Source organism: Temnothorax americanus, unplaced genomic scaffold (genome assembly GCF_048541705.1).
Source record: "Temnothorax americanus isolate GAGA-0224 unplaced genomic scaffold, ASM4854170v1 Scaffold5, whole genome shotgun sequence".
Lineage (NCBI taxonomy): Eukaryota > Metazoa > Arthropoda > Insecta > Hymenoptera > Formicidae > Temnothorax > Temnothorax americanus.
The window spans coordinates 7,245,060-7,272,797 of NW_027509657.1; the positions used below are offsets into that span (position 1 = coordinate 7,245,060).

The 27,738-nt window shown below is 42.7% G+C and overlaps 2 protein-coding genes across 5 annotated transcripts in view; one reads left to right on the top strand and one right to left on the bottom strand.

Annotated features, from left to right (window-relative positions):
* The first annotated feature begins 297 nt into the window (after window positions 1-297).
* On the top strand, window positions 298-7,317 carry LOC143904162 (uncharacterized). Its single transcript, XM_077418549.1, has 4 exons — window positions 298-2,026; window positions 2,241-4,865; window positions 4,967-5,792; window positions 5,989-7,317. The coding sequence occupies exons 1-4, from the start codon at window positions 1,292-1,294 to the stop codon at window positions 7,212-7,214; spliced, it is 5,412 nt and encodes a 1,803-aa protein (XP_077274675.1). The 5' UTR covers window positions 298-1,291; the 3' UTR covers window positions 7,215-7,317.
* A 126-nt stretch (window positions 7,318-7,443) lies between these two features.
* LOC143904153 (uncharacterized) overlaps window positions 7,444-27,738 on the bottom strand; it is a 34,328-nt gene continuing 14,033 nt past the window's right edge. The window contains exons 4-11 of one of the 4 annotated variants that reach the window (XM_077418515.1): window positions 27,348-27,443; window positions 27,078-27,215; window positions 22,463-22,545; window positions 22,211-22,341; window positions 21,020-21,185; window positions 17,018-17,087; window positions 14,512-14,752; window positions 12,200-12,339 (exon numbers count right to left, since the gene is read on the bottom strand). In XM_077418515.1, coding sequence (XP_077274641.1) covers window positions 14,560-14,752; window positions 17,018-17,087; window positions 21,020-21,185; window positions 22,211-22,341; window positions 22,463-22,545; window positions 27,078-27,215; window positions 27,348-27,443 — 877 coding nt within the window. In that variant the 3' untranslated portion in view covers window positions 12,200-12,339; window positions 14,512-14,559. Of the gene's footprint in view, window positions 12,340-14,511; window positions 14,753-17,017; window positions 17,088-19,136; window positions 19,297-21,019; window positions 21,186-22,210; window positions 22,342-22,462; window positions 22,546-27,077; window positions 27,216-27,347; window positions 27,444-27,738 lie in introns of all 4 variants that reach the window. The other 3 variants (XM_077418516.1, XM_077418513.1, XM_077418514.1) reach the window with 3 other exon arrangements.

Consider the following 27,738-nt stretch of genomic DNA (forward strand, 5'->3'; position numbering starts at 1 on the left):
GGAGACTTGCGATGTAAGCCAAAAGATACTCTCGAGCATATGTATAGTATAGATTTAGGTACACGCAGACGTAAAACATGTGCATATACCTGTACGTGTACATGTACAAATATGTATTATAAAAATGATATATTTACACGCACACGATAAGGGAAAGCTTCTTCTGTTAATGGAAAAGCCTCTTGTTGATGTTTAATTATATAAGAAGTAACAAGTATATATACATATATATATATATATAATTAATAGAGTTCGTATATATATGTACACATTGTATTGCAACCGTGGCATTCACGCACGCGCGCGCGAATATAATAGCGTGTTTATGTATATACAATACATATCTATATTTTTACGTGTAGATATTTTTTGGTAACTTGTTACAATAATGTTATCAGTTAAGTATATATACGTATAATATAGGAAGGAATATATGCGTTGTAAATAAAGAATAATAGCAAAAGGGCTTTTGTTATTGTGTGAAAACTAATCAAAATTTTATTACCGTTATATGACGTATATACAATAGAGTTTTTCGATTGTTCGCGGGATATAATTGCGGCTCCGTGTATTAAATTTCTTGAGGATTGAATAAGCGATGATTGAATAAGCAGTTTGATTTCTGTTATCCGTACATTGTACATAAATTTTTATGATTATTCGTCATTAGAAAACATCGATATTATTACACAATGAAGAGCAAGTATTTGACTTTACTTTATATAATATCTGTATTTATAATATTTATTACATTTTTCGTATGTTGCTGTAATAAAGTTTTAGGTATACTTTACTCGGCGGATCGTCTTTCTGTATCGTTATAAATTCCTCTTTATATTTCAAGTTTAATTTTTGACGATACCTTTTGTTTCGGCTTTAAACTAAACTTTTGACATATGTCTTTCTTTGCCATTTTGATCATTGATTCCTCGTAAATCTACAAGTGAAACAATCCCAAAGCAAAATAATGTACGAGTGTTGCAATAATTTTCATATCATTTATCATTGAAAACGCGAAGTAAAAGTTTATACTTTAATATCATTTTTATTCGGTGATTAGTGATTCTTATCATGGGTTAGGTAAGTACTGTTTAATTATAAATTACTATTAAATGAGTACTAAATTTCATAGAATTATCACAAATATTACGTAATATATGCCTCTCTCTGTTAAATTTTTTTAATTTATTTATTTTGTACGAACAAGAAACACACATGTACAGTCGGATGCCTGAATATCTCGAGAGAAATATCAAGAGAAAAATAAAGCTTCACCCCGAAGTTAAAAGGCATGGAGAATCTTGGCAGTGTCGGCGAAGGTGATATAGGACAAACTGAAGGGAAAGAAATTCCACCTCGCAGCGATTTCGGAAAACGATGGCATCACTTCCGAATTTTAACGTCACATTCGTTTATTCTTCGAGGTTCCCATGCGATGAGCGATCGCCGGTTCAAGCACAAAAGTCGAGGTCGACAAGCGGCACCGTGCTCGGTGGTGGCCATCGTTTACGGTCGCCTGTTTCAACCGAAGGAGTGGACGAGGAATCACATCGATCAAGTACTCGAATACGGTGACAAGTTGTTCCGCGTAAGCTTGACGAGGAACCAGCTGAAGGATGATGAATACATGAGGACCAATCTCGTGCACAATGAGTTCTATGTCGGTTTCTACAAAATTATAGTCGATATCGAGGACAACGGTATCCACGGCAATCTCGTTAGCGAGTCGGGTGGCAGCTCAGATTTTGCCGAAGGCCTCCGAAAATTTCTGAAGGACAATGATTCCGGGGTGATCACCGCTCAGGGTAATTCCGTCGCCGTGTGGCGTCAGTCTGGCGACGCCGGTTTCCTCTATTACGATCCGGCATCGTGCGACGAGACCGGTCTGCGTTATCCTGGTGGTACAGCTTGCCTCATGAGGTTCAAGTTCATCAATGACTTGAATGACCATTTGTTAAAGAACCTGAATTGGCGCTACGACTCTCGATACTGCATCACCAAGGTCACCATGTTGAGTGCCACAGAGGTAATAATAGCAGCAGTAAAATGGCGATAGTAGTGTAGCAGAGTAGTAGAGAGAACAAGTATATTACATAAAGAAAATGCAAATATATTATTTACATAAAAAGAAAAAGTGATATAATAAAAAAAAATAAAATAAAAATAAAAAAAACATAAACACACGCACGCGCATACGCGCATATAATACATGCATACGTAAAAAGAAAAAAAAATCGTAGGTCGGTCGTGGATTCGTCGATCGTCAACGTCTAGCCGACATCATTAGTCCACCCGTAGTCCGGAAGAATGTATTACGATCCATTAATCCCGTGGACGTCGATGATCACAAAGTGGACTGTACCAAGCCTGTGCCCAGGGACGAAAAGTTGCATACGCTCGCAAGGATACGGAAAGAACCGTTGTCCATCACCATTTCAAATTATAGCATCGACCGCCGCTTCGCCACGGAACTGCCGGTGAATCGAAACGACTTTGACACAGGATATTCATACGATGACATGCGCGTGAATGTGCCTTCCACGTTTAGGGAATTACCTGGCAAAATAGCGATTATTCATGGTTTGACCCATGAAGGCAACGAACTGTACAAGGGTAAGGGCGGACAAAACGTAGCGAATTGCGCGATGGCTATCGCTATGAACAAGGTGCATCCGGTGAAGACATGGACGAGGTCAAAGCTGGACGAGATTTTGATGCTGGGCGACTCGCTGTACGCTAACGTCAAATCTGACAAGCCAATAATAAAAATTATGACAGCTGCCGATTTAAATGATACAAAGTTCCAAATAGGGGATCATAAATTAGTGATAGATGTCGATCTGATCACCGTGACTGGTACAATTAGCTCAAAGGTTCCGTCGGTTTTGAATCTGAAGCAGGCACTGGAAGAGTTTTTTCTGCTGAACGAGGGGGGTGTAATCGAAACGACTTCAATGGCGGCGGCGATCTGGAGCCAGGATGACTGTTACTATCTGTTCGACCCTCGACCCTGCGATGCTGCTGGCATCAGGATAAGGGAAGAAAAGGCTATCAAAATTATTGGGAGAGATAAGAAGGAGGAGGTATCTATACAGAAGGATAAGAAGGATATAGAAAATTGTTGCGTGATTCGATTTCCAAACGTGGACTCCTTGGTTGCGCTGTTCCTGAAGAACATTGATCCTACGAGAAAAAACGACCGATTCACTATCCGGCATGTCACGATCGTGGACGACGTGCCTGGCACTCGAGCTTGGAACGAGTTTCAGCCCGGTATAGCCGGTAAGACGTGGGTGTTGCGAGGCGGAATATCCAACGTGGACGAGTTATTCGAGGAGGAGAACCAAGGACTTCAAGGTCTTGCTATGCCAGTTGTGGCCTTGGTGAGCGCGAAGGAAACACCAGCGGCGAAATGGAGTAGCGAAACCGTCGACCAAGTGATTAAGGAGGGCGACGCTTATTACAACTGGTGCAAGCCTGCCGAAACGGAAGAGGAAACTGAAAGATTGTTTCTTGTCCGAGACCTGAAGAAAAACTTGTACTTCAAAAATCGAAAAGTAACCATCGACGTCGAAGAGGCAACGGTTGTCGGCGATTTATCGGCATCGGATGATTCTAAACTACCAAACCTGGAAGAAGGATTGCGTCAATTCTTCGAGAGCAAAAATTATGGAATAATCGAGACGAAAAAATTGTCGGTGGCGGTGTGGAAAGACAAAGAGGAGATCAAGGACAAGATCAAGGATAAAGATAGAGACAAGAACAAAAAAGAGGAGACGTTTTATTACTATTTCGATCCAAACCCTCGTGATAAATTAGGTCAATTGTCGGCGGAGAGAGACGAAGAGAATTTTGCCTGCTTGGTGCGCTCTTCGGATCTATCAGCGTTAGCGGATCTCATTAAGAAGAATGCGGGGCAAGATGTTGGAGGCGAAAACGATTTCATGATACACGAGCTAAAGAATGTCTCCATCGGCGCGCTGATGACAGACGAGGAGATCGAGGCGGACAAACAGAAATTGATCGTGCCAGATTTGAATAACTATTCCAATTTGGGCAATACTGGCGCTTTACTTTTGGGTACGATCGATCAGAGAAACGAATTGGCTTTCAAACGACAAACGAGAGATAAGCAGCAGGCCGCTAACTCTCTAACGACCTTGGCCATGACAAAACTTTACAATCCTCATCTGTGGTATCGCGAACTCGTAGACGATATCTTGAGGATCGGCGATAAACTCACCATCGAGAACCTGGCAAATCTACCTGAAGTGGAGACTGAGGAGGAATCTCCCAGGTATTATCTTCTCCCATCGGAAATCGCGGAAGACTTCGTTATAGGAGTCAATCGAATGTCGGTCGATCTTGAAGAAGAATCTGTCACCGGAAGAATGACTGAAGTGACGAGACTGCTGGAACAGTTTTTCGAGGGAAACGCGATGGGAGTGTTTCGTCAAGATGATGTAATGATGCCGATTTGGAGGGAGGGCAGGGTGTTCTTCACGATGGATCCTAGGGGCAGGAACGCTCAAGGCGAACCCAGAGATAAAGACGGAGCAGCGGCAGTGATGTTCTTCACCGATATCCCCTCGTTAGCCGGTGCTCTTCGAGCAGTTACACGGGAGATCGACGACTTTGTCATCGATGCCGTCTCAATCGAGAATGTGTACGAGACGCGAGTCGCCAAAGGCCAACGTATCAAGAAGACGACTTCTAGTGAAGATCTGTGGCATCATTTTCCCAAACTCGCCAACGGTGTCTGGAGTATCGATGGAAACGTCACTATGACAGATGAGAAGTTTGACGAGGCAAATCGCGGCAAGCAAAGTGCGGCCATCGCCGCGATGACCATTGTCTTCTCCAAGGTCTCTTTCTCTCTCTCTCTGTTAATTTAATTTAATTTTACTTAACTTTCATGTTTAACTCGACCGCACGAAAATAACTAATATTAAGAAAATTAATAAAGGTCTATCAACCGAGACAGTGGACACCGTCAATTATTGATGAAATTATCGTTACTGGCGACAAGCTGCACTCGAAGTGTGTCGAGAGACTTGGGAGCGTACCCCTAGTAAACGAAATTATCAACGAGTTCTTCCTGTCCTCTCGACGCATTGCTCTGACGATCAATGACTGTGTTGAAGCGGGTAATCTTGCGGGGAGATCGCTCAAGATTCAAGATTTGCAGACCGGAATCGATAATTTTTTCAGCAAATACAAAGCTGGCGCGTTGACCGCACGGGGAAATCAAAATCTAGCCATATGGAAGGTTGATAACGCATACTACGCTCTGATACCCGATTGGTCCACTACGACGGAAGAAATTGTATCAACGGTACCGCGAGTGATTCGGTTCAGAGATACGAGTCTTCTCGTAGAATATCTTTTGCGCCACTTGGGAACCGAAGGCGATTATCAAATTACCGCGATCGACGTACTGGACTGGAATAAACCACCACCCTGGGAACTTGATCCTAGTCCGGCGATTCGACCAGCGATGTTGCCTCCTTTGAACGCTTACAGAAAATTACGAGGCGAAGCACGTGCTATCTTACGCGGAAGCTATCATCAGGGTGACGAGATCTTTCCCGAGACGTTACGCGGCCGACAGGCAGCAGCGAATTGTGTTGTTGCACTCGGTATGTCGGTCGTCAAGAGCCCCGTTACCTGGACGAAAAAAACTATGGACGAAATTTTGGCGATCGGCAGTGGCGTTCACCGAGAGACAAGAAAGACCAGACCTACTGAGCTGAGACCGAAACTGAAGGACATTATAAGAATATTCCATGTGGGTATGTACGTCCGTCGTTTTTCTTTAATATCGCGTGCTGCTTTAATAACCATTCTGAATATTACTATACAAGGTAACGTTAGTAGTTAGGTAAAAGATATAAAAATTAATCACAGATACGGTAGTATCTCTTCGCGCGTCCTTTTTTACACACAGTTAATTTATACTTATAAATTTGTGAATTTTCATTTTCTCAGGTGTTAATGTTTTGACCGTTGACATCGAGCCTAATACCGTGATCGGTCTGGTGGCGGTTGCACCTTTTGTCTTGGAAGACGAGAAGAAAGGGCGAGAAGAGACGAAAGAAAAGATCGATAAAGGCAAGAAGAAAGATCGTTCTCTACGAGAACGACCGCTATCTTCTTCTCCAATTTTACTCATGGAAGGTTTGCGAAAATTTTTCCAAGATAACCGTGCCGGCATTCTAGTAACCGATCGCGGAATGGTCGCTATTTGGAAGGATCTAGGGGTCTACTTCACGTACGATCCTAGAGCCAAAAACGACCAGGGTCTGCCCGATTTCGGTGGAACCTCGTGCGTAATGTGGTTCGCTTGCATGGAACCTTTGTACGATACAATTTTCGCCAACATCGATCCACGTGAGAGATACGGGACTTTCGAGATCTCTCGAGTGATCGTGAGAAACGCCGTGATCGAGGCCCTGCCGCGTCCAGGTGATTTTCGACCATATTTAGAGCATATTATTGGAACGCCACCCGTTTCAATTGCCTGCCCGAAAGAGACACGTACGTTGAACGTGGAGCCGCTGAACGAGTACAACGTCGTGGACGAGGAGTTGAGCGTTCTGCGTGGCAGTCTACACATGACGCATCGGGCCTTCAGCCTGAGAAACAGGGGTCTGCAGAGCACGGCGATCGCGGCGGTTGCCGTTGTAATGGGACTGTTACACGTGCCCTCCACGTGGACTTCCAAGCTGATCGATGCGGTTCTCAGATACGGGGACTCGCTGTATTTGGAGAGTGCCCGAGCCGCTCGATCGGGCGCCAGGAACCTCTCGCCCAGCGAGCTGCTTACCGTGTTCATCGTAGGTGACTCGAGGGTCACCGTTCACATTAATCATCACACCACCGCGGGAATACTTGACGCTTTTGATCTATCCGAAGCGCTCGCTATGTTCTTCCGCGCGAACTGTGCCGGAATATTGCACACGACCAATCTAGCGGTAGCCGTGATGCAGCATTACGGTAAATTCTACATGTTCGACCCGTGCTCGAGAAACGATCGGGGCAGACCCGCTTACGACGGCGCCGCATGCATGTTCAGGTGTAATAGTATCGCGAGGATGGCCAAGATATTCGTGGCCAATTGCAACCTCAAGCGGCCGAACGTGTACACTCTGAACGCGGTTAACGTGTCGAGCCTGCATTTCTTCTCGATAACGAAAGACGTTCGTCCATTTTAAACGTTAACCGCATCGGTGTTTTTACATTTTTCCTTTCTCTATTCGCCAAGTAGATGCAGCGACATGAATCTCAAAAAGACGTAAAATCTACATGTATGTAGAGTTTTCAGAAAGGATTTGTTTGAGAAAATATTTCACGACTTTCAAACTTGAAACGCACGCAAAATTTTTGTGTCTCGTCCGACGAAAGATGAATGGAAGTGAGAAAGAATTTGTACACGCGGCCGACAACGTTCTCAAAGTGCTAATTTTATTTATAGGTTTTCTTTATGACACAAATCACTTTTAGCATCTACATGAGTAGCAGTACAGGCTATACGAGAATGAATGATACAGATCGCTTATTAGTGTAAATACAATGTTCCTTTTCCTCAATTACACGCGCGCTATCAGCCTAAATACTTAGAAAACACTGTACAACGCAGCTGAGAACTGTCGATTGATACTTTACAATATGGTACAATCGCTCCTTTGAAGCGAGACACGAGCTCCGAACTCCCGACTCGATCGGCACGAGCTTGGTCACCCTCGTCATCGGGGGAAGGGGGTGTCATCTGCGACTCGCGAGCAAATCTCGATACTCTATCTCTCTCTCTTTCTTTCTCTCTCTTCTCGAGCGGATTGTAGGCCGTGTCGAGCGACTTTTTGCTCGCATTTCGCGTCCCAGGGGTACGTTTCTTTTTCTATACCCGGTAATGTGAATAACGGTCGAACGCGACGCTTTCGCATCTCCGAGCAATCCAACACCGAATCCTAAGCGACGTCGTCTCGTCGTTCCTAGCACAGCGAAAAGAGGCAGCGGGTGGGCTCGAGATAATCTACGATATTTCCTTTTCTCTTTGAAGGAGAGAAGGAAAGAGAGATACCGCTTCCCTCGCCGAGCACCCGATTGTCCGTCGAGAGAGGGAATCGGTCCCACTCGGCCGGCGTCACAGGCGTCACTCTCCTCGGCGTATATAACGCGTAACAGTCGTCGTCATATACACAAGCGCATGTACGACATTTAAACGTCTCGCATGAGACTTTGCGAGTCTCGTTTTCCCTTTCCGGCTACGTCTTTATCGCTAATTCGCCATTGCCACCGCCTCCTTTTCTTTCGCACTCGTCTCTCGTGAGACGTTGCTGGTTGTCCTTGCCCCGTACTTTTTCGATAGGTAAGTACTTTGGTTCCCCGATCGAACGTCCTATACGCGCGAGAGTCTACATTTCTCTTTCGTTCGAGCGCTAGTAAATTTTTCGCTTAGTTCGAAAATAATATAAATATATGATATATATGATATGTGTATATATACATAGTACATATCATATATATATATATATGTATACACCCACACACACACAAATCATTTGTTGAAACAAATCGACACTCGCAAAAAGTCATTACTAAATGCCATTTTCAGTCTGTTTAACGAGTTCGATCGACAAACGAAGAAGGCGGGAAGGAAAGGAGAGAACGATGGATCGAATGAAGAGGGTGATGGAAGGAAGGGGAAAAGGGCAAGATGGCCCATGCTCCACGATCGACGGAACTAGGTTGAATGGATTATAATGTCAAAAAACAATATGTATTATAGGTAATATTGGCATGACGTTGTTATGGCACGTTTAGTTCGCTGCTATACTCGCGGCGATGCGTTTCTATACAGTGGCTTTTCCACCATTCGCTATACGGACACTGGACGATTCCAGTCGATAAAAAAAAAAAAAAAAGAAAGATAAAAGAGTAAAAAAAGAGAGACAAGAGGGAGAAACACATTGCGGTAAGGAGGGAAGGGAAAAGATATTGTCATAGACGTTCGTGCAACGACTACTTCCGTTTCGTAGCGCACGAACGCGCGCAATCTCACACTCTCTCGTTCTCTCATTGGCACCTCCATTGCACTTTCCCATGCGCCGCAACAAATGCATCTTATAAAACGTATTTATTTTATGTACAAAAGAGAAATTGCTCTCTGAATAAACGCTTGTGGAACAATTGTTATGTTATAAAGAACCCCTATCGCGCATTTCTTTCCAGTTTAGACAATAAAGATGATAAAGAAAAACTAGGATCGCACTGAAATGTCGCGTAACGGAACGAGATCAGTCATTAACAATTCTCATCGCATATACTCGGCGTCCTTGAAATTGCGCATACGTGTAATTTTTTAGCTTCTTATGGAACGTACTACCGTGTAAATGTCCTATTGCAAGGTTTAAGAAATTTTTATAACTTTCGTAAAAATGTAAAAACATTGAATCGATAAAAGAATACAAATTTTTGTTAAAGTAGCAACGTTAAAAATCTTAATGATAAGATAAATAAAACAACTAGCTATTCTTTTACGAAACAATATTGCGAATCATATTGTTAATCATATAATCTTTCATTATATAATTAACAATTTCTATTCCATTCACGAAAAGAAGAGATTACTGGCTGTAATAGATTTTTCGCAACAAAAACTCGTGAAATAATGAAAAATATTCATTATTTCATATTATTTCGTATTGATTGCCCAAATAGTACGTTTTACATTTGCACGTTACACCGATACGATAAACAATGCATATATATATGTATATTAAAACATAAGAAAAAAAAACGTAGTTGCCAATAAAAATATTTGTAACATTATTTTACTGAAATCTAAAAACAAAAACCTGCACTATCCTAATGCCCGAAATGCGCATGTTAAATTCCGTTAATTAAGAGAGAAAAATAAAAAATAAGTAAAATCTAAAATGTTTTTACAAGGTATGAAATTCTTTTCCTAAAGTCCTTTCCTAATTCATTGAGCGATTGTTCCAATGATAAAAATTTTCTTTCTACTCCACGATTTTAGAAGCAAACTTATTTCTCTGATGCGCACACATACGGATTATACAAATCGCCTAATCCTTAAGTCGCATCGGACATTGCTACACGCTCATCGAACGCTCATGTCACGTTAGCACGTAAGAGTGAAAAGAAGGGCGGAAAATGTTTCTGGAAAGAGGAATAGGAATTTGAAGAGGAGAAATATATTACAGGATAATTCTCCAAAAACATTGCTTTTGACACTGTTTGCAAATGACTTGATGCAATTCGTTCCGATCTTCCTATGGAAGATAATCGTCTCTCTTGATCCCAAAGTCTTTCTTTTAATTTACCGTGGTTGTCTTTGTTCAATCGGAAGTGCGAATTTGTCGAGCGATAGCCGAAATCACTATCCAATTTGAAGAAAGAATCAAAAGATTGAAACACCGAGCGATGTTAAGTCGATTGCGACAATGACAGTGAAACACGAAGTTTAATACGTATTATTAGTATTAATACGTATTAATAACTATGTAATTAACAACGTAATACACTCCGTACAAATGGAAAAGTTTGTTTGACAAGTTCTACGGAACCACGTTGCCTTTAGAACCTTATCGATCGTATAGCGCCATTTATCGGTGGTAATATTATTAAAAACGAGAAGTAAGGGAATTAAAAGAGAGTAGGGAGAGAGAGAGAAAAAAAATGTTCGAGTAGAAAGTGAGCGACGAGCTGGTAATAAGGATCTTACACGCTAATCAACCGCACTGTGTGTATAGACTTTTAAAAAAATAACAAATTCCATATATATAGAAGTTAGGTATCTTAACACACTTGATGTGTGAGGTGAGGTCGAATAAACGAATGACAATAAAACGCATTTCGCGTGCGCACGCGCGCGCCGCTTCGTTCTTTCTTGCGACTCTTCTCCGCTTTACGCATCTCTACTAGATACTTGTCTGCAATATAATTACTTTTCTAGAGTATAGTAGCTGGCACAGGAACATGACTCTCAGTCATTGGCATCACAACGTAACAAGGACTACAAGCTGCGTCACGCGCACCATCGATGAGCCTGCTTTCTCAGTCGCATTATCAGACGTGCACCTTGCTCTTCCCCAGCTTCGCAAGCTTATACATGCACATATATTCTCTCACGCTTACATCTCGCTTACATTTGTCTTTTTGCCGAGCGGGTGACTACAACCAAATACTTGGTCCTGAGTATTTCTGCACATAATATTTATTTGTTCTTTTGTTAACACGTATGTAACGACTCGATCGTTACTCCCGACACTTTGGACACTGGATCTGATCTGTACTTCGGCGAATGGACAAGAGCGAGGTCAGGAGAGAACGATCGAAAGCGACGACATAAATCCACAATGGCGATGTGACGATTTGCACGACGATTCCGCGTGTCCGAATCCGAATCCGAATCCGAATCCGAATCCAAATCGTCAACAGTACCGCTCAGATTGCAGATTGCGTCTAACTTGAACGAAGCCGTGATCAATTACTCGTAAGTGACCACTCGAATTATCTTCAGGCATTTCGAAAATATTATACTCTCCTTGAACCTCTACCCGATCCCCTCTGAATCAAATTGGAACTGCGAGAGAAACGTTAGACGAAGGCGAGATACTTGTTCGATCTCTCATTTGCCAAGTCTCTCTCTTTGTTTCTGTCATCATGTCAGTCGGTTCCTCGTCATCCAGCTTTCTCATCGCGTGCATACGTAGACGGACCCTATAGATGACACCGCATGTAGCAACAGTTCGGTCACGTGGGTCCGGCCGGGGCTACGTAACACTGATCGCCGGGTTGGAGGGGCCCGAAGGTGCGGGCTCGCTCTTTATACACTGTCCGGTCAGCTGGTTCACGCTGAGCGGATTGTTAATGTCGTGAGGATTCGTGCCGACGGGATTGCGGTGAGGCTGCGGAGGTGGTTGCGGTTGCTGTTGTTGCGCTGCCGATCCCGCCATCGCCATCGCCGCCGCTGCCGCCGCCGCTGCCGCCGCCACCGTCGTCGTCGTCGTCGTCGCTGCCACCGTCGCCGACTGGTTCGTGTTCGACATAGGCGGGGGCGGCACCGGAGGCGTCAACGGGCACGGGCATGGACTGGCCAGACTCGAGGGCGATGGTAAGACCAACGAAGGGCTCGCCAGGCTAGACAACGCGGATAGGCCCCCGGGACTACTCAGGGACTCGTCCTCCTCAGGAGTCCCCGCCTCTCCTACGCTACCCAGGTTGTCCTCCGAATGATCATCCTCGACTTCACCGTCGGCTTCACCGTCGCCGTCTCCTCCCTCCCCCATGTATCTGATACATTTCTTCTTACGTCTGCAAATAACGACAGAAAACCGATTAGTGCGCGCTCGTCCAGGTGTGCTCGAAACATGACGTAATGTTGTCTTTCGATCGCTGCGATTTCCATCTGTGAGAGATAATTTATTTAGATAGTAGCGAGTCATGTAAATATTACAAATTTTTTTATTTATATTTTAACAATTTCCTAAAATAAAATCAAGTACAGTTCTTTACTGTAAAAATATTGTCCGAAGCTTGCCTCGATCTGAGAATTATGACAAATCAGGCAAACGTCGAACAGCGTTAACTTTAATTTGGCTTTTGTCTCGAAATTTTTTTCAATTGTGCAAATTTTTCTTTGCATTTTACGCCGAGCTCGATATTCGATGGAATCCTCACCATTGGAAATGCGTAGTATCCATGAAAAATATTACATCTATGTAAAATTGTTACCAACTAAAAAAAAACATGCGATTACTCGTCATCATCGCAAAGTCAGACGCACAAACTTTTCTCATCTCGAGTTGTAGTAAATTATCTCGTTTTCCAATGCCTCAATTGCTGGAGGGATTGACGATCTTTGTGCGCCTGACAATGCTTCGATTGCTCGACACTGATCACTCGCTCGCAAATGCCATGCTCAAAATTTTTGGACGTAACAAGCATAATGTGTAAAAAATTTATACGTGACAAAGGAAATCAAACTCAATCGAAATGCCAGGGGGCATCATCTATCGAATCGTTGATCATCCGCAAATCGATAATTCCATGGGGAACCGCGCCCGCGTTCTTTTTTCGGCGTCGATTTATCATAAAATGGCCAATTAACGTACCAGAGTGGATACAGGATGTTACGTGGAACTTGGAATATTGCGACTAAGTGTATTAAAGTAAAGTTTTCAGTCGCGTAAAAGATGTGGACATCGATAGAATAGATTTCGTGTGACGAGAGGAAGAGAGGCGTTTTGCTACTGCACAATTTTCACAAGTGAGCCTGTCCGACCTCGTCCGAGAACTGCTTCGCAGTCGAGACATTTTGCCGCTCTGCCATTGGCTCTCATTATTTATCTCTCAGCTAAATCAGTTAGTTTTATCGGTCGTGCTGCCGAGGACGACGGAAGTTGCTATTAACTCGCAGTCACACTTGAATGTCAAAGCATTACACAAAATTTACGGAAGTTAATATCCGTTTAGTGCGCGACAACGAATGAGTACTCGAAAATCTCGTGCTGGATTGCAACATACATTATTCTTTTGTTAGATAAGGCATTGATATATGCGAATCGCGAGATACATATTCATCAGATTTGTACTCATAAAATGTATCGTGTTCTTCATATAGGATATCTTCAAGAGAAGTAATAATTCTCGCGTTTTTTCTTTTATTTAATAAGAATGAAAAAAAAAATAAAGATTTTATATAGATATGGCAACAGTTATCTTGTTAAAAGAACTGCAATTGCAGTTGCAATCCAGTTCGAGGTTCAGTCTGATACATTATATACACAAAATACGAAATTGTGCAAAATTTCAACTTAAATTCCATTCTACGCGTTCAGCCAACGCGGTTCTTTTCCAAAGAAATATCTAAGTGGTTACTGTACGTATATAACAAGATGTTATTGTATAAAAAATATTACAAAAAAAAAATGATTAGATATTAAAAAAATAAAAAATGTGAAAAATAACACATATCCGTACAACGCAATCATCCGGTCTTAATCGTATGAATTCTGTCATGCTAAAAAATTAAAATATACAAAGACTTTCTATGTGTCAAACGTTCCGAAATCGAAATAAATAATTGTTACGTGTGTGTGTGTGTGTGTGTAGAAACATATATGTATACATAATATGATACATATTACAGATCAGCCATGCTAAGGGCAACACTGAGTAAATTTCAACTAAACGAGAGGGATAAATAAATAACAATAATAAGCTGTAAAGAGCCACAACAATGAGAAACAATGCGAGCATCACGGGCCACCGTCGTGCCGCTTACTATGGGACTCCTCGCTCGTACTTTCCCACGATGATATCTAACGAGCTATATGTCCCCGTCAAGTTTCAGAGAGAAAAAAAGCATCTAGTTTGGCATCTAGTTACGAGAGGTACAGCGAAATGATTCGAGCTATTTATCGAGCGGCTGGCCGGCCATAGCGAGGACCGACGAAGGCCCGTAGGTTTTAAGTCGGGACTGACCACTGTTTAAGAAGAAGTGTTGCAGTAGAAGGGAGGCGATAGGCTTGACTAGAGATTAACATAAGTGGGTTCTTGCTGAGGCGAGGAGGCATTGGAGGCAGTGTTGGTATTTGGCGGGGCGGCGGCTGTCCCCACCGTCCCTCCACCGCCTCCAGCCCCGACCCCTGCCCCCGCGCTACTTCCCACACCGTGATGGATTATGCTCGCGTGGATGCCCATCCCCGCTCCATGCTCCACTGGGCTGCCAAAACCAACCACCAGCCATTAAAGGGGCGCTCTCTCGCTAAGACATATCGTCGACTTAATCCCACCTCAATCTCGCACCGTATCGTGTCGTCACCCACACGCACGTGTCTAAATCGAACGTGTGTTACCGCTTTTCTAACTTTCGCGCTCCCTAAATCTCTCGTGATAGTAAAATCGCGAAAACGAGGCCGACGATTATAATTACCGTCAGTACTTGATTATCGAGATTATCAATTTTTGCGATATGCAATTTTTACATTCTGGAATGCATGATATCGATGCCAGACATAATTTCATTACTTTCATATCACTATCCTGTAATGTAAGAAATAAGAAATGGTTGCCAATCCAACTTTTTCTAGTTGACAAACATATAGATATATATTTCTGAAAAGAAGAATGCCACATTTCCGAATAATAGAACATAAAATTTTAGCAATAAAAGATAATCGATTGATAATTTAGGATTTAGGTTTAAATGTTGTATAGAAATCGCGTAGTTGCAGCATTGCCGGCCCCGTTGGAACGAGCTTAGATTTTAGAAGCGGAACGAAGAAAGACGGCGCAGGATATAGCGATTGTTGCATCGATCAGAAAATATGTCTCCCAAATACCCGCGCTGACGCGGTAGTTGATAGAATTGATCTTGGCACACTTGATAGCGCCGCGAACATCCGTGGTTGTTCTACGCTTAGCGTATATTCCTATTGTCTCACACGTTTTTACAATCCTTTAATATAATAACGATTTCTCAAATATCCGTGATAACATGATCAATTGAAAGCACAATGACGTCTTATACAGGCGGTATGTAAGTTACGTGCATTCAATGCAAAGTGCAGTCGGCCAAGTCCAAATGCAACAAACTAGGTGCTTCCGGTATTCCAGATTTCAATCTCGACTTTGGCAGGACGAATAAAAAAAAAAAGAAAAAAAAAGAAAAAGGCAGGATAAATTTTACACGCTTTACGACACGAAAATTTTACACGCTTCTAATTCATTCCCATGCACGCGATAATGAAAGATTGCCAGATCGGCAAGATTCGTCGGCAGACTACGTTCTCCAAATGGTGCTTAATCTGGTGATCGCTCTCAAGATTATTTCCTTTTCTCATCGTGTAATATAAATGAAAGAAAAAGAAAAAACCGTCGATGGGATTCGTTCTCGCCCCTTTAATGAGGTCCATGAGATTCACAAACCCAGCCGGGAGTTGGGGCATTTGGGCTACGCCGTGACAATGAAGCATAATGTATAGTCGATGCTAAAAACAGGTGGCTCGTGACTTCGCGGGAAACTACGAAAATGCGCTTCTAGAAACCGATATTTACAAGACAAGCACGGTTGGACACGTTTGGGCGTCGTTGCGCCTACTCGCGACTACGGAGGAGACTGGTCGTTCATCCCTTTGCTTCTTTCTTTCTCTTTGGAAGACACATTTTCTGACGGTCACGCGCAGCTTTGCGCTGCGCTCTCTTTTCTTTTTCTTTCCTCGTTCTTTCGCTTTATGTTATACTTGTAGTACCACAAGCGCGAGTTGTTCCTGACACGAGACGACCCTGTTGCGTATGACGTTTCGCATCGCATCGCATCGCATCGCATCGCACATCGCATCACATCATCGATACTTGTATACATATACGCTCTGGAGATATGCCATTTGGCGGTGTCTCCTCTCTTTCAACTTTCATATAGAAATAGATAACATATAACATGTGGATGACGGAACGGATGACGGGGTCCGAGACCGATAGAGATAGCGAAAGTCGAGGATACTAGAGTCGTGATCGATATGTCGCGAGCAATCTTGAAGAAGGTCGTTAGTACATGTCGAAATTCGTTTACAAAAGTTTCCGTATTATTCAGTCGTTTCTAAAGAGTATACTTTAGTAGTTACTCGAGTGTCATTACCGTCAAGTATTAAATTATATACTCGTTATATTTTAAGTAAAACACACAGAGGATTGACATTACGCGGAAGAATTCGGGATTCTCTTTTCCGAAATTAACAATATCGATGAACAAAGATGTTTCGTGTACTACATCCTCTACATCAGATTTAATGGCGGACCAAGACAACATTTTTTAAAAATATATGATGATACGATGAACGTAGACGTTGTCGAAACACTGACTTTCGTAAAATTTAACACATATTTACACGCGAATCGCGTTGATCGTATGCGCGGTCTGACGATTGTCTCATCGCTGAAGCACAAGATTTATCGAAAGGAAGTTGCTGCACAAAATTGGCACACATACCTGCAGGGTTTGCACCATTGGCTTTGCTGATCTAATCCGTACCTGGCACGGCATTTCTTCATGTTATTACCTAAAAAATAAAACAGCAACGATTAATTCAATGATCGTGAATTGTTTGCAAGCTCATGGATTACTATTTGACATAATTACATTCTGTCAAAAGAATGACGTAGTTATTGACATCGCCGTGTGAGAAAAATGTAATAAGGAAAAAAAAAAAACAACAACTCGAGTAATACTATAATATATATACGGATGTTATATATTGACAAACCAATGCGAAATTATTGTGTACGATTCAATGCGATAACTATACATAATCTACGTAGTAGAGTGAATCAGTGCTCGAGTTTTTGCGTTAAACTTATGTTTCTGTAAATGCTAAATGAACTCAACGAATGTCAACTAGTCATGCGTGTAACAGAACGATTAACCCTCTGAGATCCAAAAACATCAATTATCAAAACGCATTACGGATTTTTAATACGGATAAGCCTTTCAGAGAAAAATTAAAAAATTCGATATATTGCAACGTTACTTAAAATCGTAGATATAATTCCAAAATTAAATAAAAGTCCTTTAAAATAAATGTAACAAAAATTTATTTCGGTGTCACGATCTCAAAGGGTTGTAAAAAACGATATGTCATAAGATCTTCATCGAAGATGCTATCGATATCAAATGTAATACATCAAAAAATAGGTTTTACATGAAAATATGTCACGGACAAATAAGAAATACAAAAGTATAATTGTGTAAATTTCCTTTAGATAATCTCGTGAAATTGATAGTCTCTATGAGATTGATAGTCTTCGAGAAAAGATCCACACATATTGACAAAGATGTGAATCACTTATTTTGAAAACGATGCAAATTTCTTTTTAAAATGGTAAAAATTTCAACAAGATATTACGATAAATTCATTTAATTTGTTTCAGAAATCGGACTTACGTCACTTTCCAAATAAATGGCTCATATCTTTGTCAAACAAATAATATAGCATGCAACGTTAACGTTAAAACAGTTTAAAAACACGATCAAAGATCTACTCAGTTGAAATGTCGTGACTTGTATTATAAACGCAAGCTCCGGAATATATCTAGAAAATATCTAAAATATTATGGATGTGAACGCTCTATCGCGCGAGTGCTAGTGGACAAAATTTTCGTATGTGGAAGTCGAGAATAAACTAAATGACTCGATTAAAAGTGACGACAGAACAAAAATAATAAAATAAAATTAGAATAAAAATCAAGAAATGGTAACATTGAAACGATCAAAGGAAAATAAATGTACGAATCAAGAATCGAAGTACAGGAATAAGAGAGTGACAGTGAGAAAGTATAATAGGAAAAAAAGACGAAAGAGACAAATATTTATAAAATAAGAAAATATGAGAAAGAGAGAGAGAGAGAGAGAGAGAGAGGCGAAAAGGCTGAAAGAAAATTAAACGCTCAGGATTGTCTGATTGCGGAGTATAGGTCCCTGTATAAATGCAAAATGGCCAGCGTCCCCAAAGTTGTATACGTAATTAATAATAAAATGCATGATGTTTGTCTCAATTTTGTGTGTGTGTGTGTGTGTGTGTGTGTGTGTGATATGTGTCACACGTTGCCAATGTGTAATGCAGATATGTAGGCGCGCACGTGCGCATGCGTATGTTCACGTCCGTACTCGTGACTAAAATTTAAGAGACCATATATATATATATATCTTAAATTTTAGTCTATTTATATATATATATATATATATATATATATATATATATTTATATATATAAATATAAAATAGAGTCACATTTATATATATATATATGAACGTATATGTGCGTGTGTATAATAATATTAATAATATAGTCATAATCAAATATATATATATGTCTCTGTGTGTGTTTGTGTAAAAAAAAATATATATATATATATATGAAATATAATATAGATATCGACCCAAAACCCCTAAGACGGGGAGGAAACATGCAACATAATATAGTGTAGCAATATAAGAATGTATAATATAATATAATAGTATATATGTAATAATGAATAGGGTGGAGGGGGCGGGGGCTCTTTCCTTATGACGAGGGGATTGTAAGAATGTGTGGAGTGAGGCATGTGGGTACCTCCAGGATCACTGTTTGTGTCTTGTTTGCGCTTCCTCTTCTTAGTTCGGTTGGTATTTGCGCGGGAAGACCAGTCAGGGTACAGCTGCATGTGCAACTGTCTCTCCCGTCGCGCCAACTCATAATACTTGGCCTGTTCCTCTCGCCCTAGCGCGTGCCACTACCGAGAGAGAACCAAACACTTTTTGTAATTGTGCATGAACCGTGTGTGGACTAAACAATATTTTTAATCAAGAAAAAAGAAAATTCACTAATGCTACTGCCGCCACCCTAATTGCATAAAAATTAGAGTTAGCTCACTTTATTTAGAAATTAATTTTTTATTACTTTTTCGTTATCTATATTTCATTATTATTTTTTTCTTAGCAATATCTCGTTGCCTCATAGCATTTCAGTAACACTGGGGTCCCTACTTTCCGTTTAAAGTGCTAGAAGAACAGCCTAAGTTGTCCCCTCCCCCTCGGTCGCACCGCTATTCGCCGCATATATGGTCGATATTAATAACAACCTAAGGCATACAGGGTGTCTGATAGAGAATACGACCTAGTGAGTAGACGGTAAATAATTTTATTGGAGTACGCGTATGGATGAAAGAGTGATAAAAAATAACGTTGGCATGTTTATACACTGAAGAAAACGTATTTCTTAAGGACACCATACATAGTTGATGTACTTGCAATCAGTGGAAGATATAATCCTTAAGATATATAAGATTATAAAATAATAATAATAACAACAATAATAATAATAATAATAATAATAATAATAATAGTAATATACTGTTTCGGCCAACTGAAAATTTTTTTCTCATTTATTAATTATATTTCACTCTTATATATTACAGCGTGATTAAAAAACTGAGAAATACAAATCTGCTGTTAGACGATTGCATTTACGCTTGACGATTCAATTAAGTTTCACTATCTTTCAATTCTTTCGGTGATATGGGTTCTTCATAAAGATTATGTATAAAACAAAAACCGCAAAATGTTCCTCCAGTGTATTTCCGTTTGCCACCTGCCCCAATTCCTCTCCACGTACGAGTTGCGCCATTGAAATTGTAAAGGGGTATTTCTCCGTTCATTTCACAGGTATGTTGAAATATGGATGTATATGAGAACGGGAGAATAGAAGGAGTAGAAATAAATTTTGAAGGAGACGAGGCATCGTCGATGGACAGTTCTCAGTTAAATTGCCGTAACACGGTTTATCTTAAAAGGGAAGCGACTGCGAGTGGATGTCGCCCCGTAGCCGTGGTGAGAAAGAAAAACAAAAAGGAGAAAAAATAGTCAGGTCCTCTACCAGACATCCCGTACCTAAGGTTTTGGTTTTTACTCTCGCTCTCATTATCGCATCATCGACGATATTATTTGTCTCGTCTCATTTCTTCTTGTTCACCGAACGAATACCGCTTTAGGGAGTTTGGCCAGATAAAAAAAAAAGAGATTGCATTGCATGCCGCGAGAGTTTGCGTTGATTTTCTTCCATTTCTTTTTGTTTCTTGTTTCTTATTTTTGTACTTTTCTTTTTTTTTTTTTTAGTTCTCTGCTGTGCCACATTCCACAATCCCCACAGACAATCCAATCCAATTCAGTTTCAAAAAACGAAAAAATATACATATATGCATATATGTACATATATAAAATATTCAAGAGATATACATATATGTCGGTAAATAGATATAGCCTGCACGTGGAAAAAGATTGAATGCCAGAAAATCATGATAAATAAATAAACAAATAAATAACGCAAAAAAAGAAACGTACGAAAAAAGAAACGCACAGAGACTTTGATCGTTTCAATCAACCAGTATAAGTATATACTAGCAATTATTATATAATGAATTATTAAGGGCCTGCTGTTCTAGCACTGGAAAGTGGTACCTCCGGTGGGATCTGCGGATCGCTCTTTCTTCCTCTTCTTCTTCTTGCTGCCATATCCGTAGTTATCCCTGGCACTCCAGCCGGGATATCGTTGTTGGTGCAGATGGCGCTCCTGCCTGGCCGCCTCATAATACCGCGCCTGCTCCTCCCGGCTTAGCGAGTGCCACTGCGTGTCATACCCCCAAAATTCAGATTCACAGATTCATAGCCTCACAGTATTTATCACCGTGCACCTTCCCCATTATCTCTCCCTCCCTTTCTCTCTCCCTCTCCCTCGCTCTCTCTCTCTCTCTCTCTCTCTTGCTCGCTCGCTCGCTCGAACTTATCTACCACTAGCGACAAGTGGACAAGTCTATCATTGACTCGTGTGACTCGTCACGTGTCTCACGAGACCCGCAAAAACCACTCTTCGACCCTTCCCCTTTTGCCCCAGCGTTCTTTCTATCAAGGCGAATCTGAGATTTCCTTAGATCCCACCTACAATGCTCTATTCTTACTGAGATACTAGTAGGTACAGTTAGTTAGCTCCGATTAGTAATCCGATAGACGAATCGTTCGACAAAAGCATTATAAATACATGCAGTACTCGTGTATTCAGAACGAAAACTCGTTTGGAATATTTTAATTAACGGTCAACCAATATTTTCTCTTTTTCTATCTCTTAAATGTTAAAACCGGGATAGCAAAACTTTTGGTTTCTAATATAAAAATATATTAATTCAGTAGCTCTAACGTAGTCGGTTCGATATAAAGAAAATGTAGACTTGAGCAAAACTGAGTAAATTGCTGGAAATGAAAATTCTAGTAAGAAACAAATTAGACGTATTTCTCCTCTTTCTTTCCCTGTCCTTCTCTGTTCTCTCCCCCCTCTCTATCTCTCTCTATGTTTACATACATATATATATGAAATGATTAAAAAATCTTATTTTATTACGAGATAAGAGAAAATATTGACTTTTGCACAATTTAATTATTTTTACATCAGAGTGCAATAGAAAAATTTTCTTAACAATCCAAATGTAGCTCAAATATTTTCTATATTTTATTAGCAGATGATATATAATCATTTATGATATTCGATAAAGAAAGAACTGTTAAATTGGGATAAGCCGACCAAGCCCAAATTTGCTACTCTGATGTAGAAAAATTTACTTCAAGTCTGAAAAATGTTTAGATAGAAGGTTTACTCACTCGTCTTCCCAATATTTGGTTGATCGCGGCACTCTCTTTTAAGGTACACTCTGCCACAACCTTCGCCCTCATCTCCTTCATATACAGCATAAACGCGTTCAAAGGCTTTTTTATATGGGGTTTCTTCTTATCTGTCGAAACAACACAACGAGATGACATGAACCACCTCCACCTCGATAGCGTCAGATATTTATGGTTTCGCAGCACCGTGGCTATGCACGCGTACCGGCGATTTTACCCGCGTATCCTTACCTTGATTATTTTGTTGTCCCGTGTCCTGAGCTTTCGAATTGTCCGTAGGTAACGACGTGGAGTTTTTCTGCTCTACCGTTGACCTGCAACACACGCGTGAGAAAAAATATTCAAGATGAGTTTGTTGGAGGCGATTTACGCTAATTCTGCAAAGTCCATCGATCGCCGTTGCGTATGTGTACCGTTTATTGAAGTAGGACTGTTTAACCTCGGAATTCAGGGGTTCGGATTTCGCGCAGGACAGAGGGTAGGTCGGCGCGGAGTTCTGGGATAGCTGATCAGTCAGGCTCGGCGGCGTCGGCGTCGGCGTCGTGGTAGCGCCGTCAAAGTAGGATGGCGCGGTCGGTGGTAGGGTCAACGGGCTCCTCAGAAAGCTTTGCGGCAGGGGCCAATTCATCTGCTGCCACATGCGATGTCGCGCTTCCACCATCGCCAATAGCTGCATAAAGCTTTGCTGTTGCTGCTGGCTGGCGTATGGCGGCGGCGCGATGCCGCGCGATGCCGGCGCGCTCAAGCTCGACATCTGCACGAGACTGCTCATGTAGAGCGCGGTCAAGAGTTTGTGATCCGCGGTTGGTAAGCCACCGGACTCGGCGGACTTGACAGCGTCCTGGAATATCGCCATATTATCCTCGATCGCGCTCTCCTCGGCTACGACGGCGAGCGCGTCCTTCTCCTCCTCGTCGATCGACGCCTCCGCAATTTTCACTCCGATCACAGTCCTGGTCGGTCCGCTGTCGTCAGTGTCGTCTTTTTTCATCACCAAGTTCAGCGGCTCCAGGCACTCGGCTGGCTCCATCGCCACATACGGGACTACTGCCTCGTGCTTACTCGCGGGCCCACCGCCCGAGTGATCCAAATCGATCCATGGAACGATCCTAAACGCCACGCGATTACCCGCGCTATTGTTCGACGTTTAATTGTCACGGGACGAACGAGTCGCGATGCACTCTCTCTCTCTCTCTCTCTCTCTCTCTCTCTCTCTCTCTCTCTCTCTCTCTTTCGATGGCACTCTCGAGGGTCTTAGATCATCCCTCTCGCCGCGACCCTCGGCGGCCTCATCTCCCTCCCTCCCTCTTGTTACTCTTGATCGTTAATTCAGCGAAAGAGAATATTGCCCGTCATTCGCGGCATCGCAGGTAGGCAACAAGCTCGTTGGGGTCCAGCCGCGGCACTCGACGAATTTACACTCTCCATTCACATCCTCGCGCTCCCGTCACGCTATAGCGAGCGCGTAAAACGATGGAACGGAACGGGGCCCCGTAAACCGGTCAGCCCGTTGTAAACAGCACGTACGACGTGCGGCGGTGGCGCACACGACGACACTTACGCGCCGTCCGTGATGGTCCGCCAGACGCTGGCGGCAGCCTCGCTCCGCTGGAAGCCTTCGAGACGTACGTGGTTGCCGTCGTATTTGCCGCGCGTCGTCCGCACGTACGACGTGCCTAATGGCAGTGGCACCGTCATCCCTACGCCGTCCTTGATCGCGCCTTCATTTTCGCGCTCTCGCTCGCGCTCGTGCTCGTGCTCGCCCGCCGCCGCTTTGGCAGCGCCAGTCGTTGACGCGACTTCGTCACCCGGCGATTCGTGCGGTGAAATGTCTCCAGGGGCGGCATCCCACGGTCACCCATTCGTCATATCTCTTTCTCGCTCTCTCCGTCCCTGTCTGCGTGCTTTCCGTTCCTCTTCTCTCACCACCCACCCTCCCTGTCTCTCTCTCTCTCTCTTTCCCCCTTCCGCCTCCACCGCCGCCAAGCAGAGGGTTGGTGGCTCTATATACCCACCAAACACCCCGTCTATCTCATCCGACGCCGACGACTATAGCGCGCTCGTTTTGTCGTATCGCGTCCAACACGCACCCTCTCGTCTCGATTTCCAGTGACGTTTATCGCGTACGCCCGCACGAAAACTCTACGCTTTCTCGATATGCGTCGGCAGTCGGCACCTCGCCTTCCCTTTCGATCTCAGGTTCTCCGAATTCTCTCCGCGCGGGTTGCCTCGGGGTATCCTCGCGCCGGATTTCCCTCGCGCGCACGGTATTCCGTATCTCTCTCCCACTTTCCGCCGCGCGTCTCAAACGCGCTCGTTTCTGGCGTCAGCGGAATCACCACCGACCGGTGTTACGACGATTGATTATCGGCGAGTCTGGGGGTGGCCGGGGGAGTGGTGGTGCGGAGTTGCGCGAGGGTGGCATCGCGGGATGGGTGGCATCATCGCGATTCATGGCTCTCGCGGCGATAGAGACAACCCTACCATCAGCCGGTTCTACGATTCTGGGAGCGCAGCGTGGCCGTGGGAGGGATGTAGCGAATATCGCATTCTCCGCGGCCTTCCTCTTCTACGTGCCGCCGCGACTCTTCCTTTTCTGGCGAATTGTCGTTGTCGCGGCGCTGCCGTCGATGTCGACCACTCATCAGCCTGGATATCCTGCTGCCACTCGCTACTCGCCAGCACTTGCCAGCGGTGCGGCGACCTAGCAGGATGGATCACTTCGATATCGCGACCTTCGTACTTCTCCGAGCAATTTTCTCCTTTTTCTTTCTCGATATATCAGTGTTCCTCTCCGAAGACCTTGGTTCTGCTTCGCCTGATTCCATGTATTTCGTCACTCAACGGTCGATGGTGATTTGCACTCGCGCTGACTGATTGCTTCCGTTCTCAAATAAAATCCAAAAAAATATTTATCGTCCCCGCCTCATCTGTCTCTGCAAAACACAGCATCCTCACGATTTATTCACCAAGATTGAAACTGAAGGCATCCAATCTGTTCTTTTGGATAGAGAGTCGAGTGCTTTGTACCACTGATGCGGCAGTAATGGGGATGCAAACGTACAAACGAATACGAATTTCACACGGAGACGCGATGCTACTACTTTCGTGAATGCGTCGCCGATGGATCAGGAAAATGCGTCAGCTGGTCCTTCGTGACGCTTCGCACCTGCGCGCGAATATATATATATATATATATATATATATATATATATATATGTGTGTGTGTGTGTGTGTGTGTGTGTGTGTGTGTGTGTGTGTGTGTGTGTGTGTGTGTGTGTGTGTGTGTGTGTGTGTGTGTGTGTGTGTGTGTGTGTGTGTGTGTGTGTGTGTGTGTGTGTGTAAGGGGGGGGGATAAAGAGAGAGAGCAGAGCGTATGTCGCACGCGTATGACTACGCGTTTTTGTATGCGCGGATGCGGGACGGGCAATCGCCCGAGTACTAATGTAAATTAGAAATCTGTTTAAGAGGGTAATGATCAATACATAACTGGCGTCAGTGGCGGCGTCGACGGCGGCAACGTCGGGATAACGGGCGCAGACGCTGTGCAGAGGGAATCATTCGATAAGTGTTATACGTGCTCTCTCGACTACCAAAGGAGTGAAGAGTGAAGAGTGCACGCGACGAGGGGTTCGGTCGTTCGAACATTCCGGGGTAGTCGAGACGTGCTACCCCCTACGATCCTTGCGGCGCAACTATCCCGTCTCACCCTCGGCACGACGCTTCCTTATCAGCAGACGCGCTGCGTTGGTACGCGACCCGTCTTGCAGTTGTCAGCGCTATTCGAGTATTTTTATCGATTGTCAAGCAAAAACTCAAACCAAGCACGTGGCGCTTACGCAACCCATGGGGTACGGTTGAATCGGCACACAATCGTAGGGCGGTTAGGAAGATTCTCGCGGAATTCTATAGAACGTCATCCGGTAAATAATGTCTAGATGGTCAACAATATCTTCGCAGAATGCCACTCGATGATGCATAATGTCGAATTAATAATAAAGTTGTCCACTGATTCGTTCATCAACATAATTCTTCTCATAAATAAACTCTAGATTAACTGAGGTGCCATAATCGCAATGTAGGCTTGTAAATATTATATTTATAGTTCATATAATGCAAGATTACATTCTTAATTATTTAGTTATGTTAATATTCAGCATTGTTTTCTTAATGAAGAAATTGTGGTCTATAGTAGATCTGAATCATTTTCTATGTATATCATTTTTTCAAAATATTATTTAACATCGGTCAAGGTTAAAATTTTCTTTCCATACAAATTTTTTGTATCACTTATTTTATTAACTTGTAGATGACGAGCCGTCGTACAGCCGTTTTGTTCACGCGTGAGTAAAAGACGACGCGCGACGTATTATAAATTAATTACATTCTTGGCGGAGTAATTAATCGATGATGATACTGCAAGCGCTGGCAGATAAAACCAAGCGGCAAGTCGGTGAGTTCATTAATTGCCTTTGAAAGTTTATGCCGCATCGTTTCAAAGATTATGGCACCTCTTTTTGCGGCATCTCTCTGTCTCCGTCTCTCTCTCTCTCTCTCTTTCTTCCTTGTATATCAAATGTACAACAGTCCTCGTCATGATAATTGATTGTTAGATCATTAACGTAAACGTGGATCGCTCGCAAGTCATTGCTAAACGTTTCGAGACTTTCGTGACCGATAGTGATGCCGACGTTCGAGAAACTTGTTCGTGGTAAATCTCGCAAAGTTTATCGAATTGAGTGAAAGGACAAGGGATATTGGGTATTAGACGGGAATAATCGATGTCGGCTTTGCTACTGACTGTTCAGATGTCGCCAGCGATACGAACTTGAGATTCATAACGAACCTGTGATTGTGATCCAGGGTGGAGTGATCCGCCTTCGGCGCCGAGGATACCAACGCGTGCGACGCTAGAGCGTGTGCGTGCGGACTCAGACCAGGATGCGGAGGCATAAGGCCTGTTGGTGAAAACCGGTAGAGATCACTGAAAAATAAAAATACAGTTTAATCGAAGAAATTACATTTCAAGTGGTGAAGCTTGGTGAATTAGAGAGAATTAGAGAAAACAAGCGAGAAAATGGTTTTTATTGATAGTACCAAATATATTTGTACTGACCTTGGTAAACTAGAACTCGTGATGGGTAAACTTGTGGGATATGGACTTCGGAAGCCGGCGTTTGCTGGCGAGATGGGGTACATGCTCGGTGTGTGCCTGTAAATATTCATTATCATTGCCATAAGTGTTTCCGGGACAAGAATTCTCTAATAAAATTATTAAAATATTAGGCTCATTTTATGTAAAGCAATATGAAAGAATATTGGGCCAACGATATGAGCTAAATATAAGTTATCATACTAATATAACTTTATTTATAATCAATATAAAATAGACGTTTTTGACTTTATTAAGTCTTCTTCAGTACTAAATTAAAATTTATGAAAATAACAATTAGTCGAAACTGATGAAATATTACAGTTTACCGTACTATACATAATAATAAGTGACA

Coding starts and splice junctions, on each gene's coding strand:
- LOC143904162 (XM_077418549.1), top strand. CDS start 1,292: ATGGAGAATCTTGGCAGTGTCGGCGAAGGTGATATAGGACAAACTGAA. Junction 4,866..4,966: donor TGACCATTGTCTTCTCCAAG/GTCTCTTTCTCT, acceptor AAATTAATAAAG/GTCTATCAACCGAGACAGTG. Junction 5,793..5,988: donor TATAAGAATATTCCATGTGG/GTATGTACGTCC, acceptor TCATTTTCTCAG/GTGTTAATGTTTTGACCGTT.